The sequence below is a fragment of the Delphinus delphis genome, chromosome 15 (genome assembly GCF_949987515.2).
Source record: "Delphinus delphis chromosome 15, mDelDel1.2, whole genome shotgun sequence".
In the NCBI taxonomy this organism is placed as follows: domain Eukaryota; kingdom Metazoa; phylum Chordata; class Mammalia; order Artiodactyla; family Delphinidae; genus Delphinus; species Delphinus delphis.
In genome coordinates this window covers 72,868,390-72,885,457 of record NC_082697.1, presented here as the reverse complement: position 1 = coordinate 72,885,457, position 17,068 = coordinate 72,868,390, and the positions used below count along the sequence as shown (strand labels likewise).

Below are 17,068 nucleotides of genomic sequence, written 5' to 3'. Positions count from 1 at the left end.
GATGGACTGGGCCCTAGGCAGAGACAAGGTGGAGAGAAGGGGTACCAGGGCCTTCCCCCGCACTCTCCTGCCCCAGGCCCTTCTCACCATTGCAGGCTCCCCACCCCCACTTGCTGCAAGGCTGTGGCTCATGGCATCAGACACAGTTGACCTCAGGCATAAAAGCCCCAGAGGAATGTGGCCACGGCCATCATGAGCAGGGCATTGAGGTTGACGACTCGGGCCCAGCTTGGGTCCTCACTGATGTCCTCCAGTCGCCTGGCTGCGGCAGCCATCTCCTCCTGGGTAGGGCGTGGGGGACTGCCTGCCCCAGCCCTGCTCATTCCACAGAACCAGAGCAGGCACTGGCGAAACAGGCCTGGTGCTGGGGATGGGGGCTCTGGGAGAAATTGCAGCCGTACAGTTAGTCTGCTCCCCCAGCTCCCCCGCCCCAACTCCCCGGGCAGTGCCTTACCCTCCATCTCCACTGCGTGCTCAGGGCGCCCGTTCTGTACAGGGGCTGAGGTTGGACCTTCTAGCTCCTCAGCATCCAGGTCCTCGCGCTCCTCCTTGCTGTACCGGAGACTGAAAACCAGGCGGTGGAGCTGGGGAAGGGTGGGAGCAGGGACCAAGTGGGAGTGCTGTTCCCCCACCCCGAACCTGGAGGTCCCCCGTCCACACCGGCACTCCCTCACCTCCCTCGGTCCAGCCTGCACACCCGCCCAGGCTCACTCCAGGATGACCTTCCATGGCTGCCCTTTGCCCTCAGGCTAAACCCTGGGTGTTTAAAGTTCTTGGCCCTGCTCAGCCCTCTGCTTCATCACCCTGTCTACACTCATGATTGTAGTACTTTAGTCTTACAGCCCTGCTAACAGTGTTCCTTCCTGTGGGTGTTCGCTCACAGGGTTCCCTCCTGCTGCCTTTCCCCTTCTCCACCTGTGGGTTCCTGCCCATCCTTCTGGGCCCACTTCTTTTGTCCTCCCCCCAGTCAGCTCTGCCCTGGGCCACCTGCCTTGCCACAGCACAAGACCAAACCCTTTTGGGGCTTTCAGGGTAGTACTCTGTCCCTCTCTGCCACCAGTCAGGCCAAGACTCAGGGGGGCTTTAACCTCCCCTACAGTCTTCTTCAAGCCACCTCCAAAGCACCTCAAATAAATGTGATTTAAATAAAAACATTGTACTTGCTTTGCAAACGAAGCTTCAGACTGGACTGTCAGCCTGCCCTCACCAAGCCTCAGTATAGAAATTCAGGTGCTACCCACTGGGAGTTCTGGGAAGCAGGCTGGCCGACTGCTGGTGGAGAGGGCCCGCAGCGGCCCACGTTTGTTGCCTGGTCCAGAGGCCCGTACTTACGTGCTTGCGCGGGATGGGCGGTGTGCACAGCGAGACCACGAGGGTGAGGAAGCCGGAGCAGACGAAGAGCACGATGGCGAAGTAGAGGTAGTGCACGCGGCAGAGGAGTGCGGGGCACGCCGAGGGGCGCACGCAGCTGCCCGAGCCAAAGGAGAACTCGGGAACCAGGCGTGCCAGACCCATCAGCAGGCCCCCGATCAGTCCCCAGAAGGCGCCCTGCGGGGCCAGAGAGCGCATCAGCCTCGGGTTTCCAAGTCCGGCCCCGAGCTCCCAATGAGCACACACACTCACCTTCTCATTGACGCGGGGCACGAAGAGCGCCAGCACGAAGACAGCCGACACCGGCGGCGCCAGGTAGCTGGAGACCGACTGGATGTAATCAAAGAGCTGCCCGCCCTGCGCCGCCTGTACCACGGGAAGCCAGGCCACCGACACGGCCACGATGAACACCACCCAGAGCCTGCGGTGGACGGCCATCAGGTGATTTCACCCAGGACCCCGTCTCCCCCTGTCCCTACGAGTGCTCCCTGCCCCCACCCGGGGCTGATTCGTGGGGCAGGAGATGGAAAACCCAGGCCCACCGTCCTACTAGCAGCAACTCGCGGTCGCCCGCGCGGGGCCGCAGGCGCGTGTAGATGTCCATGGTGAAAAGCGTGCTGCTGCTGTTAAAGATCGAGGCCAGCGAGGACATGAGCGCGGCCAGCATGACCGCCAGCATGAGTCCGCGCAGACCTGCGGGCCGACGGAGCCGTGAGTCTGCGGCCACGAGGGGGTCCCGGGAGGGTGCGGGCTGGGCGAGGGGTGACTCCTCCCACTGGCGCCTGTGGGCAGCGGGGCAACCCGGGGGCCCGCCCTCACCGTTGGGCATGAGCTTCACGACGAGCCGCGGGTAGGCGATGTTGGAGCACCCCACCTCGGTGCCACACACGCGCTTACACACCTCTGGCACCACGCACGCCACCTCGTCTGCGGGAAAGGGCACGACGCGGCTATGGCGGCACCGGGTCTGAACCTTCGGATCCCAGAAGTGGGGACGGGGAATCCCAGTGGAGGAGAGATGGGCCCCCCGGGTGGGAGGTGGGACTGGGTGGCCCAGATCTTAGGACGGGAACGGAAATGGGAGACAGGCACTTGTATCCTTGCACAAGAAAGGGGCTGGGTGGGGCACAGGACTCTCGGTCGGGGCGGGGTTGCAGACGTTACCCGGGTAAAGAATGCGGCTGATCATGCCCGGCATGACCATGAGGAACATGGGCATCAGCTTCAAGTAGCCGCACAGGATGCAGCCCGCCTTGATGTGGGTCAGGTTTTTCCCAGCCAGACAGCGCTGCACTATGACCTGCGACGAGGGGCGTTCAACTACCTGCGTCCAGTCCCGGGTACCCCGCCCCTCCCGCCTTGCCTCAACTCGCCGCTCTAATCCAGACCCCGCGGCTGGCCCATCGAAGCGGGCAATTCAGCTCCAAGCGCAGACCCTGACTCGGATCCAACTCCATCTGGCTTAGCTCTAACTGGCGGGCTTCCCGTTCCCTCGGACCACGCCTTCCACCTGGCTTCCCAGGTGGGTTCAGGCTCCACCCATCTCAGCTCCGCCCACCGCGGTTCCAGTTCTGCCCCAGCCTCGCTCGCCGCGCAGGCCGTGACCCCGCACCTGGTCGCTGCACCAGTACCAGCTTGAGACAATGGTAAGCCCCAGAAGCAGCGCAGGCCACGGCAGGTCCCCCGTCACAGGGTCCCGGAGCAGATGGTAGGAGTCGGGCCGGGGTAGATAGCAGGAGCTGGAGATGTTGCCCACCGCCGGATCCTCGGACACCGTCAGGGACGTCATTGCCCCCAGGTATTTGTCGAAAAGCCCCGAATACCCGCCCACCTCGTGGAAGGCTGTGAGGGCAAAGCAGTTAGGGGACATGGTGCCCGCGACAAGGCCCTCCCTAGGACCCACATGCCGCAGACGCGCGATGTCCCTGCTCCCAGGTGGAGAGATCTGCGAACTGTGACCTCTGCGCCCCTCCCCCATCGGCTGAGCCCGTACCGTAACCCATGAGTACGAAGGCCCCCGCGAGAATGACGAAGGTCTGCACCGTATCCGTGTACATCAGCGCTGCCAGCCCTCCTGCAATGGCCTGGGTCAGTGGAGACAGCCCAGACAGGCTGCCACTAGTACATACAGTGTCTTTGTGCGAATTGGAAAAGGGCTCCCCTTTCCTGGAGGGCAAATTTCAAAAGGATGGCCCATTCCCTGGGCTCACGCACTCCGGCATCAGGAGGCAGGGCTGCGTGAGCACAGTGGGGCTGAGTTTTAGACTCCACTAATGCCAGGTGCCCACGTGCAGGACTTCCACTACAGGCCCTCCTCTCAGCCCCAGTTTTCTCTTCTGTGTGATAGGAGGAGGTGATTCTCTAAGGTCCGATTCTCATCGCATTCGAAGGGACGGGCCCCTCAAGCCGGCCTTGGTACCAGGCCCCACCCACGCTGCTCCAGCGTCAGGCCTCAGGCACCACCCCAGAATCCTCCAACCTGAACTGGGTTTGGTGAGCTTTGGGGTCTGGCCAAGTCGGCTCTCCCTTCCCAGGTGTTCAAGAGCTGTTAAATCTTCCTTTTTGCCCAGGCCCAGGACGGGCTCAGATCTCTGAACTTCCAGACCAAATCCAAGGAACGTGGAGGGGGGGAGTAGTTTGCTTTCCAAAGATTTAGGTCCTTCTCCTGCTTGGATCACATCACACTTAAGAACTTCTCCAGCCCGCTTTCCTTTGGTGACTCCCCTAAGCCCCACCCACAGATCCACGCTCCCTTCCCTAAGCCCCTGCCACCTGCCACCTGTCACAGTGTAGATCATGGTGATGACCAGAAGCGCGATGACGGAGGCATAGATATTCCAGCCCAGAGCCTGTTGAATGAATACTGCCCCGGAGAACATATCCACCTTGGGGGGAGGAGCAAGCGCACAGGTCAGGACCCAGGGGGCAGGGTGGGGACCCAGGTCCACTTCCTACCCAGATCACGACCCTACGTGGCCACACCTCAAAGGTTCCCTCGTTTTTTGATGCCCTGGTCTTCCCAGATACCTCTCACTATGGTTGTCGCCCCAGAAGCCTATTCCTTCCAGGCCCTGCCTCCATCACGGTTCTTACAGCCATTGCTCCTTGGTCCCGCCCCGTCCAGGGCTTTCCAGAGACCTCCACTGGGTGATCCCACCCTACCAGGGTCCCGACCAGCTCCCCGCGCATGCGCACCGAAATCTTGGTGAAGATGTACAGAAAAAGCGAGAGCACGGACAAGTAGAGGCGGATTCGACGGCCGCCAAAGCGCTTGCGCAGGTACTGCGGCATCGTAATGACGCCCGCGGTCAGGTACACGGGCACGAAGAGCCAGCCAAGTAGCAGCACCACGAACAGCGCCTGCGGGCACAGCGCGACAGCTGAGGGTCACTCCCTGTGGGAGATCCTGCCATGAGTGCGTCCTCACCCCTGATGGGTCTGAGGAACCTTCTTCTCTTGGTGAAAAGTGCTACTCCAAGGCAAGGTTGCAGGAGGGGCCCAGAGGACACAGATGCAGATGTCCCTGGGCCCTGGTCATTAGGGACAAGGTCTTGATACTTTGTTGGGCCCTTAACTAGAGCCCTTCTTGCCCTGCCAGGCCGTGACCCCTGGCCATCCCTCCCAAGATGATCCCTATCCTCCTCGTCCCCCACAACACACACACCCCTGAATCCAAGCACAGAACCCTCAGGCTGACCCCCAACTTCTGCCTTCCCTCTCCTCTCCACCCACCCAAACCTTCTGTCCCTCAAGGCTCAGCTCAGAGGCCTCCTCCTCCAGGAAGCCCTGAGCTCAAAGCCCTGATTTTGCTGACCCTCCAAGGTGAGCCTCAGTCCCAGAGCTTCGTCTCCTGCCCCCTTCTGCAAGGGGCTTTCATTTAGCCTAGTGAACCTCACAGGCCACAGATTCAGAGAGCATCAGAAGAAGCACTTTCACTATCCTTGAGACTGTTCATCCCACTTCAGAGAGGAGTAAAATCAAGACCACAGAGGGCGTGGCTGGTCCAGGCTCACATAGCAATAGCGAGTCAGGAGCAGGGCCTACCCCTGCCCTGAACGTGGTATCTCCCACATGCCTCTGCCTCCAAGCTGGCTGCGTGAGCCTCCCTCGAAGCCCAACCCCACCTCACAGCTGGGAAGTCCCACCTCTGGTCTCACATCCCCACCTCTCCCGCCTGGAGCCTCTCCAGGTGTGACCCTTCCAGGGGTTCCCACGGGGAGGTGGGGGTTATTGGCAAAACGGGGTGCTCACATTCCACTCAAATCCAGCCACAGCCAGGCCACTTGCCGCGCCCGTCCCTGCCAGGCCCACGAAATGGCCACTGCCGATGTTGCTGGCGAAGAGAGAGGCCCCGACCTGGATGGCCAGAGGTTGGGGTGAGCCAGGCTGCTTCCTTAGGCCTCCACCCACTCCATAGCCCAGTCTCTCTCACCGGCCACCACGCCATGCTTCGTCCCGCCAGGAAGTAGCCGCCAACGGTGCCTCTGTTGGTTCTGCACATGGACTGGGGGACGGGAGTGGGGAGAGGCCTGGGTTTGGGGCACATCTTTGGACTTCATTAGCCTCCTCAACACATTCCTCGGCCTTGTTTCAGGCTGAAGATTAACCAGCGCACGGCTCCCCTGACGGTTCACACCTGCACCCCCAGCCTCCTCCCAGGCACCCAGATCTACCCAGACCCTAACCTAGGGTCCGGTTCCCCAAGCCTGAGTGTGGCTGCATTCAGCCGCACTTTCCTGGGGACCCTGGATTTGGGTTTCTGGTCAGCCAGCCATTATGCAGAAGAGATCTCATTTAGAATGCTGTCCCGATGAAGACCCACCAACCCCTCAACTAGTCCAATCCAAAGGTGGACAGACAAGGCATGCGTGAGTGTGGGCTGGGCCACCCTGGGGCTAGCAAAAGACTTACTTGCCCCCCACCCCGGGTTTCTCCCTCAAAGATCCAGGCATCCTTTCCCTACCACACATCAGGACTGTCCGAGACTTTTCCCCCAGGCTCCAAAAGCGGGCCCCCAGCAGCATCCCCCAACTTCTCACCCACAAGCCGACACCAATGACCAGCAGGAAATAAGCCGCAATGACCAGGATGTCGGCAGGGTTGTCAATTAGGGCCCTCTGTTCCCCCAGCCCTGGTGCTGAGCCTGCCTCTGTGTGTTCCTCCATTCTGCCCAGAATCTGCCCTTCAGGGCACCAGCCCCTGGATTCCCCCCAGGGGAGGATTAATGGTTACCCCTGGGGCAATGAGCCAACAAGTCCCCCCTCCCTGGCTTTGTTTAGCTGAATCAGTTCTCAGCGAGGCTGCAGGCTGGTCCTGCGGAGCTGGACACTTTCAAATTCAAGAGCACTCCCCTTCCTGGGCCTTAGCCCCCACCCCTTCCCCAGAGCTCCAGGCTCAAAATCACTTCTTTCACCTGCTAAAAATACTTACCCTTCAGCTTTGACCTAGGGATCCCAGCTGAGCCAGCCCCCTGATTCTGACTAACCCAGAGGGATCATTTTCAAACCCAAATCTGACAGTGTCACTCCCCTGCTTAGGAAGCCTCCATAGCTCCCCATCACACCCAGGAGGAGGCAGCAGCTTCTCAGCCTGATGCCCCGACCCCTGCCCTCCCTTCCCCTTGCTCCTCCATACCAAACCCAGAGTGAAATCATATTTCCTTCCCATTCCCTTGCCCAACCCAGCCCCTGTATTCTCATACCCTCAAACTTTTGTATAAGCTGTGCCTTCTGCCTAGAATGCCTCCCTGCCTCTCAAATGGTCAGCTCCTACTTAGCCTTTAGTGCCCAGCCCATGGCATCTCTTTGGGAAAAACTTACTGGACTTTGCTGACACAGTTCTGAGCACATTGCATGGACCTTGCCTGGGTCCAGGTCTGTCTCCCCAGTTGACCAAAGACTCCTCAAGAGCAGGAAATGATCTGATTCATCCCTGGAGTCCCATTGCTCAGCACAGGGCTGGATGCAAGAAGGGAGAGGCTGAATAAATATCCATGCCTCTGCCTTTCTAGAAGAACTGACCAGACTTGGATGTCTGACTTTGGGAACTGGGTTCATGCTGGAGATGGGGAACGGAGAACAATATTTTAGGGGAATGTGATGAGTTATTTAAGGAATGCCTTTATTTTGGTCCCTTCAAAAGCAGACTCTACGATGAGAATTGGGGTGCAATGACTGTATTGGGGAGCCGATCCCAGTAAGGAGTGGGGAAGAGAGACAAAGAAAGGAGAAAAGCCAATAAAGCATGCGTTGATTGAAAGGTTACCACTGTGACAATCCCAGTGGGGACCCTCTGAGACACTGTGGAGAACTCACCTCAGAACTGACCCCCAAGGGGCCAGAAAGCTGGGGTATCCATTCACCAATCCCTGTCTCTAACTGGCTGGAGGTTATGGAACCTCCCCCACCCACCCCAGGCCCTCCTCCAGAGAGCACCCTTAGACAGAAACTCAGGGAGCAGCTGGGGAGACTGAGTGTCTGGGAAGTGTCTGCATACGACTTCCCAGGTGGGCCAGGTGGATATGGGCAGGGCACCCACAGTGTCTGCTTCAGTGGGTGATGAATTTGAAGGGCCTGGGAGAAATCCAGGGGCAAGCATCAGAGGACACGTTGGGGTTATGGGCACTTAAAATCGAATCTATGTGTTCTCGCGGGGTCCTGCAAAGCCCTTCATGGCACCTGATTCCTCTTTGACCTCATCTCCAACTACTCTCTCCCTTGCTCACTCTAATCAGCCACACTGGCCTTCTTTCCTTTCTTCCAATGTGCCAAGCTCTTTCCTACCGCCTGGCCTTTGCACTTGCTGTTTCCTCTGCCTGGGATGCTCTCCTCAGGCTCTTTGCCTGGCTGCCTCTTTCCTCAACCTTCAAAGTCTCAATGTACATATTCACAGAGGCCTTCTCTGACAATCTGGTTCAAGTACTCCCTTCCCCACCTTCACTAACTTAGTTCTCTATTTTTTCCTTCTAGCCTTCGCTCCTTTCCTTCCTTCCTCATTCCTTCCTTCATTAGCCAACATTTATGGAGCACTTACCACATGCTAGACAGCATCCTAGACGATGGACAGATAACGGTCGGCAAAACAAACATGTCATCTGACAAACAAACTCCCAGGAGCTTGCCTTCATTTCAGAAATAAACAAGCAACAAACAAACACTTATTTGCAATAGTGATAAGTGAGGGACTAGGGAGGTGCTGTGGGTGGAAACTAGAGGGAAGGGCCAGCTTTACCTAGGCCATCAAGGAAGTCCCCATTACTTCATCATGCTTGTCACTGTGTGTTTGTTTTTCCTCTGTCTCCCCTACTAGACTGTGAGGCCAAGGAACATGTTCCCTATGGTCTCCCCAGCACCTGGCATGGAGCCTAGGACAGCACGTGCTCAGTAAACACTTGGTAAATGAATGGCTCAAGACTTGGTGGTGGTTACAAGCCAAGGGATGGAAAGCATTCCCCAGGAAGAATTTGTGGAAGAGGAAGAGCAGGAGGCCTAGGAAGACCCAGGGGGTGGAGCCTCGGAGAGGAAAGGATCTGGGGGTTCTGCCCGAGGCCAAGACAGAGAACCTCACCTTTGTCTCTTGCCCACACATGTTCTCCTTGGCTGTTAGCTCCTCCTTGAGCTGGAAGGGCCTCTGATAATCCATTGTTTACAGCCTCAAAGGTCCCTGTAGTTAGGACCCAGGAATCCAGGCCCCCTCCCTAGGGAACTTCAGAGTCTAAGGTACCAGGCTTAGAGAGGCCTCTGGGGCTTAGGGATTCAGATGGAGCCTGAACTTCTCCATACTTAAGAACCCCTGGCCCCACCCTTCTCTGCTGGGGCTAGGCTCAGGTGTCACCTCCTCCAGGAAGCCCTCCTTGACTTCCAATCTGAGTTAGAAGCCTCCTTCTGGCTCTTACAGCCCCCAGCGCTTCCCTCAGTCACTGCCCTGACCACCCCAAGTGTCATCCTCTGCCTAGCGGAGCTGTTATGAGTCAATACCCGTATGAGGGAAGCTGTAATTTAATGCCCAGATCCAAAAGGTGGGCACAAATTGGCACTTGAATGGAGCCCCATCTCTGAGGGTCTTTTAAGGAGGGGGAAAAATCTGGAAACCAGCCAAGGTGGCAAGGTGGAAGGGAGTGGGAGGGGTACAGATTAAGTGCGTATTTCGAGGATATAAGGAAATGAAGGATGGGGGGTTGGGGACGGGAAGGTTTGGTGGGTCCTGCTTGAGCTCCCGTCCCGGCTTGTCACCGTCTGTACAATCCTGCGCAGGTGGCCAGCTTTTCCTCAGGCGCATCTGACAGGTGAAGGACAGCCTGCAAGGGCTGAGTCTGAAGGTCCGGCTCCCGCCACAGGGCGGTGGCCTAGAACGCATCACGCATCACAGCCCGAGACAGTATAAGGGGCGGGGCGTCGCAACGCGAGGCACTCCCGCGCAGAGACACAGCACCTGTGTGACGTGGAATGTGTGTTTATGTTGGTAGAAAAAAGTGCACTGAGCAGTGAGGGGCGGGGAGAGGGACATCCTGGCCTGGCCTCGGATTCGTGGGAATTGCAAGGGCCCTCCTCCAGTCGAGGGGCTCCCTCAAGGCTGGGAATAAAGTGAAGGGCTCACGCGGGATCGCTTGCCAGTGTACGACCCACTTCGTGGGGCGCGTGGCCTTAGGATCGGCGGGGCTTTTTCTGAACTCGCCCATGGAGAACGTACAGTACCTTCGGGGCCTGTCCCTCCAGTGGGTGGGGCCTCACGGAGCTGGGCTGGGGGAGCCCCACGCTCTAAGAGCAAGGCCTTGGGGTCTGGAGAGCCCGGTCTTTTCGGGAAGGGCGAGGTTTGGGGGGCCGCGCTCTCCCAAAGGGGCGAGCCCGGCAGGCGGTCAGCCGAAGAGCTTGAGGAAGCAGGGCTGGCAGTAGGGCTTGCCCGCGCGCTCCTGGAAGGAGCCCTTGGTTAGCGGGCGCAGGCAGAAGGTGCAGGTGAAGTGGTCCGGATGGAAGCGGCGGCCCAGGGCCGACACGCATCGGCCGGTCACCGGGAGGCCACACGTGGCGCACAGCGACCCGCGCCGCGCGTGGAAATGGTTCTCGCACAGCGGACGGCCCTCGTGCTCAAAAAAGCTGCCTCCCGAGAAGGGCGCGAAGCATTCCTGGGGAAGGGCAACCGAGAAAGGATGGGTCAGCGCCGATCTCCAGACGAAATAACTTGCCCTACGAGCTGAATAACCCGACCCCAGTCCCAAGACCCCCCCACCCCGCAGCCCCTCGCACTGCCCTCAAAGGCGAAGCCTCCCCTCCCCAGGACCCTGCTCTGAATAATCGCCCCGCCCCAGGCTCCTAGTCCCGCCCCGCGCTGGCCTGTCCCTCCCAGGCCCCGACCCCCAGCCACGTACCCTGCAGACAAAACAGTCTGGGTGCCAGAGTGCGCTGAGCGCCGAGATGTAGTTATCCAGAATGGGGCCTTGGCAGCCCTGGCAGCGCGGGGCGAAGAGCTGCAGGAAGTCTCGGCGGCAGTAGGGGCGGCCCTCCCGCTCGTGGAAACCTAGGAGCGGGAACCGAGTAGGAGGAAGGAAAAGAGTGCGCGGTGGCACCAGGAGCCCCACAAAATCTGAGGCTATGGGGCCAGGGGAGGTGGTAGGCCGAGAGGGATGGGGTCTGGGGCGGGAGCAGAGCGGGAACGGATGGGATGGGAACACACAGGTGGGACAGGTTGGGGCCAGGAGAGAGCAGGAGAAAATTCGCGGCCCCGAGGACTTCGGAGGTCGTAGTGCGCTGGCCCAAAGAGAGCAGGGCGGGATGTCAAGCGGACCCGCGGCTTTCAAGGTGGGAGTCAAGCTCTCACCCTCATCTCCGAAGGGCTCCCCGCAACTGACGCAGCAGAAATGCTCCGGGTGCCAGTGGGTGCCCAAGGCAGTAACCATCTTCTGCGGGGAATAAAAGGGAGCACTCAGTGTGGCCCTCAATTTCTACTCCCCTCCCTCTTCCGCCCTGAACCTAGGTGAGTGGGTTGAAGTACGAGTGTAAGGTGTGGGAGACCTAAGCAGGAACTTGGGAATCAAAGAGAGAGGGCGAAGTCTAAAGGGCCGTGGACGAGAACGAGGGACGGGGCTGGGGTGGGCGTGGGAATGGGAGAAGTGTAAGTGGATGAGGCCCATCCCACAGGCGCCTTGGGTGAGACAGAGGCGGGGCTCACGTGTCGGATGGGTTGATTGCAGAGGCCACATCGTGGGGAGAAGCGCTCGAAGTAGCACTCGGGACAGAAGGGAGCTCCATCCTTCTCGAAGAAGCTGCTGCCTCCCAGGGCTGTGGAACAGCCACCGCAAACGAAGTGCTCAGGGTGCCAAGCACGGCCGAGCGCCGTCACCACCTGCGAGTTGGGGGGTGAGGCCTGGGTCAGAGTGGCCCTCGGGCTGCCATGTGCCCCGTGAGTCAAGGTTTGCGTAGCACTTTTCGAATCTTATCTCTGAGCAATCAGGATGAAGAATCTAACGTTAAAGTCACTCAGTCTGTAAGTGATGGAGACTCAACCCGTCTTCCAGCACAGTGCCTAGGGCCCAGCATACTTTAGGAACCCACAAAAATGTTGTAGTTTCTTTTAAAATTAGAAGAAAAAATGAGCTAGGAGAAGAATGACTTCATATATAATACTAATATATTCATCTTTATACCAACACAGTCATAAAATGCAATTTTTAATATATTTTATTAATGGAAGAAGGGGCCCATGAAGGTGAAAGTGCTTAGGGCCCACGAAGGTCATAATGCCACCCTGCTTTGCTGAGATTGGAAATTCTAGGATGGTGGTAGGGTGCTTTATCTAGCAGGAGGAACTAGGTCAACCACTGGGCACCGTTGCCAGTAACATCTGCTCAGTAATAAGCCAAGGACCTGAGCTCCCGAACCAGACAGGTGGGTGGAGCCAATGAGGCTTTTGTGGAGATTAATTGAGATGGGGGTTTGTAAAGGAGCTAGCATAGAGCCTGGCACACGGTAGGACCAGAATAAATAATAACTGGATTGGAATTCTTACTCTGCCACTTACTTGCTGTGTGACTTGGAGCTTCAGTTTCCTCATCCGTAACATATGAACAACAATAATACCCACTGGCCCTCAGTAAAGATGGGTCTGTGGGTCTCTACTCCCTTGTTCGCAGGGCTCCACTTACTTGCCCAGCAATGGGTTTATTGCAGGAGCCACAGAGGCCCTTGGCTTGGGTGGGAACGCCTCGGCGGCTGAGGTCAGACTGAAGCAGCCCCAGCATGGTGTCTAGGCTGCCTTTGCCAGCGGGCCCTGGTGGGGAGGAGGAGCCCTCATTCACGGAGCTTGGCACTGGTGGCTGGGTTGGCCCAGAGGCCGGAAGCTGCAGCGGAGAGGACAGGAGAGTTGAGTCAGCAAGGCAGCAGATGTGGGAGGGTCTAAAATGGGTTGAGAGCCACAAATCCACACTGGCCCACCCCTCACTCCCTGAGTGACTCACATGATTCTGGACACGGAAGTCAGAGAGTGAGGCCATCAGCCTATCTAGCTCCAGGGTGGCTGAGGTGGCCGAAGGCTTTGGGAGAACAGGGGATGGACTGGGAGGGCTGTGAAGAACACAACTTGTGTCAGCTTAGAGCCCCAGAGTAACGCTTCCTCCTGTAACTCAGGCATCCAGGACTGATCACCCCTCTCCCAGCCCTGCCAACTATGCCAAACTCACAGGCTGGGCCTTTTCTTGTCCTCAGATTGGTCCTCCTTCTGCTCTCCTGCAGTCTCCTTGCTAGATGGGAACTGAGACATTATTTCATCTGCAGAGAGGATAGAAGGGCACTGGACATGGGGCCATGCTCTAGCCTCCTTCCCAGTTAAGGCTTTAGCTGCTACTCTGGGAAGGCTATACCCACTTAGTGTCTGCCCTGCCCTGCCCCCCATCACATCAAACCATGCCCCAGTTACCCTGGTACCTGTGATGTTGAACTGAGTAGCGTTAAGTTCCTGAAGCAACCGGTCTAGCTCACAGAGACCCGTGCCCAAGACACCACAGGAAGAGGAGAATGGAGGGGCTGCAGGGGCCGCAGGCTTCGGGGACCGAGGCTTGCATACCGTGCTGGGAAACAGGGTGGGGGCCTGGGTTCAGGGGTGGGGAATACAAGACTGAATCTCAATGGGCTCCCCCATCCCCCAGTACCCAGCCCCCTCACCTGTACAGATGATCCTTGTCCCCAGAGGCTCCTGAAGATTCCCCGGACCCCATCTATAGAGAAGGACATATGTGTGGGATGATAGGCCTGTACCGCACCCACTCAGGCCTAGATTCCCTTTGCCCCTGCCAAACCTGGCCCTAGTGGTTGCCGCAGTCCCCAGCATCCGATCTCACCTGTGTCAGAGGAGACGTGAGGGGCTCTGGGGGCCGCTCTTTTAGAGCCCCTGACCTTGGCATGTGAGAGGTTGTGGTCTCCAGGTCAGAGAGCAGGGCATCTGCAGGGAGAGGCCGTCAGGGTGAGAGGTTGGGAGGTCAAGGTTAAGGCAGAGACAGGGCCTTAAGAGATCAGAGAACAAGTGTTCTAAGTGGGCAGTGTTTGAGGAAGACGGAAGCCAGTATTAGGAGCAGAGGTCAAGAATCAGAAGAAACACAAAGCCAGACCAAGGCAGAGATGTGGAAGGGCAGCAAGGACTATTTATGATCAGAACATTCCACATGGCTCATCCTGAGATTCATATACAAATTCAGCTACCTGATTCTTTTATTCTCCGAATCTTCCGTAATGCAGTCAAAAGCGGCTTTTTACTGGAGCCAAATTTGGCTTCACCCCAAATTGCTCAACTGGCTGTATGCCTGACACCAGCTTTCTGATTGGATGCTCTTTCTGCCACACCCCCTACACCTAAAGAGACCCCTCCCAGCCCTGGCCCACCTCCAGACGCCACTGGGCTCCACCCTATGCACCTCATTGGTGAGTCCGCCGGGACCTGCTTTCTGATTGGCTTATTCTTCACCGTACCAGTGCGCGTTACCCCAGCTGAGCAGCACCCCCTACTGCAGGGTGCTGGATCCTTTTCTCTCCCACGAAGGGCACAGCCTTCCAGCCCCAGTTCTAACAGACAGGGAGGATGAGATGCCTGGGTGTGCCTTCCTGCCCCCAAACCGACAGACAGACAGATAGATACACACACACACACACACACACACACACACACACACACACACACACACGCTGCCCCCCAGGCCTGCATCCCCAGATCCGAATCCTTTGAACTCATTACCTTCCAGAATCTAGAAGTCCCTGACCCTTTACTCCGCATCTCTGAGCGCCTTGGTAGAACACTTAACCTCTCCCTGGCATCTTGGCACTCATCTATTATACTTTCTGCCCCAAGGACCTGACCCCTACCATACTTAAGGGCCCTTAACTCTTTCATTCCCAAAACCCTAGGGCAAGCCCATTTTCTTCTCCAGAACTTGATGTCATATTCTCCCTTCCCGTCTACTTTCCCAGTCCCTGGACCCAAGGTGCCTTTAACTCCTCCCTTCCCAGAGCTCCTGAGCCCAGACGCCGCCGACAGGCGCTGCGCCTCCCTGCCCATCCGTCCGCAGCCAGTGATGGAGGAGTGGAGCGAGGGAAGAAGGGAGGGAGCAGCCAGTCTGGCAAAGGCAGGAAGGGAGAGGCAGGAAGGGGGACGTGGAGTCGGAAAGGAGGCGCCGGCAGAGACCAGAAGCGAGAAGACAGGAGGCAGGGATGGAGAGATGCCGGGAGTGCGAAGGGGGCGCCAGGATGGGGAAGCGGGTCCAGGCGGTGGGGAGGGACTGGGGACAAGGGGACCCGGGCCCCACTCACCCAGGTCCTCCATGACGGGGCGCGGGCAGACCGCGCGGGGCGAGCAGGGCGGGGGCCGTGTCCGGTGGGGGCGGGGGGCGGGGGGACGTCCGGGAGCTGGAGGCCCAGCCGTGACCATGTAAGGAAGCCGGGACCCGCTGGGATAGGGCTGGGGGGGGGGGGCAATGAACGGGAGAACCCGGGGTGGGGGCCTGAAAGGGAGGGAGGGCCCCGGGCCCCGGCCCACTCAGGCCCAGCCTGCTTGCTTGCTGCGGAGACGGCCACACCCCAGCCTTGGCCTCAGCTGCCGGGAGCCCCCGGCGGCCAGAGCCAAAGTAAGAAAGTGGCTCTTGCAGACTAAGCTGGGGATCGTCTGCCCGGGAGACCCTTAGACACAGACTGAGGTCCCCAAGCCCACCGCCACCCCAAAACTAGCACCCTGAGTCCTAGACAGAGCTCCTCTCCCACCCAGGCTGTTCCTGGGAGCCTGCTCCAGACAGAGTCTTGGGGTTGGAGGTGGGAGTGATGTTCTAAGGATCAGTCAGATCCCAGGTTCAGAGACCTTCCCTTAGAGACCGTGACAATGACATAAACAGAGATCCCAAAGGGCACGCAAACTAGATACAAAGAAATCTCTCAGAGACAGAGACACACAATGAACCCACCCACAGACTCTAAGCCATAGTGTTGGAAACGGATATACAGACACAGGTAAACAGAAACCAAGGCCCGAGCCCCACACAGACTCAGGGGAAACACTCCCAGGCAGCCAGCCCCAGCCAGCCGTCCCCAGCACTGAGATGAGCCAGACCTGTCCCCAAAGAGCCCTTTCCCAAGATACTGCTGAACATAGCGAAGAAAGCAAGACACAGACTCCAGCCACAAAGGAACAAGAGGCCTTCCCTGGACTGAGACCCTGAGAAATCAAGTCGGAAACGAGAAACTCTAGAGATAGGTGTGGACAGACACAACAGGTGTGGCTGCAGCCACTGGACTGTGGGTCTCAACCCAGACCTGAGTCCAGATGTGAGCACTGGAATGGGGGCAGGGGCTTCCTCAACCCAGCAGTAAATCAGAACCTGGGAGCTTTTTTCAAAATACTGATGCCCAAGTCACCCTCCCCTCAGTCCAATTCAGTCAGAAAGGGCCCAGGCATCAGTATTTTTAAAAAGCTCTCTGTGGACTTCCCTGGCAGTCCAGTGGTTAGGACTCCATGCTTCCACTGCAGAGGGCATGGGTTGGATCCCTGGTCAGGGAACTAAGATACTGCATGCAGATCCCATATGCCACGTGTCACAAAAAAAAAAAAAAAAAGAGAAATGAATAGATCCTTATATAAATATTTATATAATACATTAGCGGGAAAAAAAAAAGCTCTCTGGGTGGTTTTAAGGCACAGCCTGAGAACAGAGACCTGGACACTCCCTGAGGCACAGAGGCAGCACGGGGCAACCTTAGCTCCCCAGAAGCTAGCAGACAAGCCCAGTCCAGACACTGTCCTCAAAGTCAGGCTGCCACCTAAGTGGCCAGTGATCTGGGAGCCAGATTATGGAGACCCTGCCTGGACGACCAAAGCAACGCAGGCGCTTTCCTCACCTGAATGCCAGCCTAGGGCTCCAGCTCCCTCTGGGCACGACTAAGGGCCTCAGGGCCTTGAAGAACACAGTAGGTCTTCCCTCAGAAAAATGGCAGGACAGTTGGCCCAAGATATGAAAATGGATCCAGAGACCAAAGACCCACGATGGGTGAAGGGAACTGAGGAAACCATAATGCCAACGTCTTGGACGTACATCCCCACCCTCACATCCCCTCAGCACAACCCTCTTAGTCCTGATCAAGGTCTGTGTCCAGCTGGGTGGCTATCTGAGCAATGAAGTAGCCTCAGCAGGAAGCAGGCTTCCCCTGGGGCCTAAAACCACATCCTCAGAAGC

At 57.9% G+C, this 17,068-nt stretch overlaps 2 protein-coding genes and 1 long non-coding RNA gene across 4 annotated transcripts; 1 reads left to right on the top strand and 2 right to left on the bottom strand.

The window, feature by feature from the left end:
- Positions 1 to 152: 152 nt before the first annotated feature.
- On the bottom strand, positions 153 to 6,536 carry SLC5A2 (solute carrier family 5 member 2). 2 transcript variants are annotated; one of them, XM_060032144.1, is made up of 14 exons: positions 6,411 to 6,536; positions 5,804 to 5,875; positions 5,623 to 5,727; positions 4,567 to 4,731; positions 4,151 to 4,256; positions 3,365 to 3,445; positions 2,984 to 3,213; positions 2,536 to 2,671; positions 2,191 to 2,298; positions 1,914 to 2,064; positions 1,624 to 1,792; positions 1,333 to 1,548; positions 455 to 584; positions 153 to 379 (listed from the first exon to the last, which is right to left on the bottom strand). In XM_060032144.1, exons 1-14 carry the CDS (start codon positions 6,534 to 6,536, stop codon positions 153 to 155), a joined length of 2,022 nt encoding a protein of 673 aa, XP_059888127.1. The 2 variants fall into 2 exon arrangements, with proteins under 2 accessions (XP_059888127.1, XP_059888126.1); XM_060032143.1 differs by having other exon boundaries at positions 153 to 584.
- Positions 3,429 to 4,254, top strand: LOC132438192 (uncharacterized). The gene is made up of 3 exons (XR_009522157.1): positions 3,429 to 3,459; positions 3,719 to 3,864; positions 4,165 to 4,254. It is a non-coding gene; the product is annotated as an uncharacterized lncRNA (long non-coding RNA).
- A 932-nt stretch (positions 6,537 to 7,468) lies between the features above and the next one.
- On the bottom strand, positions 7,469 to 15,179 carry TGFB1I1 (transforming growth factor beta 1 induced transcript 1). Its single transcript, XM_060032142.1, has 11 exons — positions 15,159 to 15,179; positions 13,700 to 13,800; positions 13,524 to 13,576; positions 13,287 to 13,429; positions 13,043 to 13,130; positions 12,821 to 12,926; positions 12,509 to 12,703; positions 11,536 to 11,709; positions 11,185 to 11,266; positions 10,736 to 10,884; positions 7,469 to 10,492 (listed from the first exon to the last, which is right to left on the bottom strand). Exons 1-11 carry the CDS (start codon positions 15,169 to 15,171, stop codon positions 10,226 to 10,228), a joined length of 1,371 nt encoding a protein of 456 aa, XP_059888125.1. The 5' UTR covers positions 15,172 to 15,179; the 3' UTR covers positions 7,469 to 10,225.
- Positions 15,180 to 17,068: the final 1,889 nt, after the last annotated feature.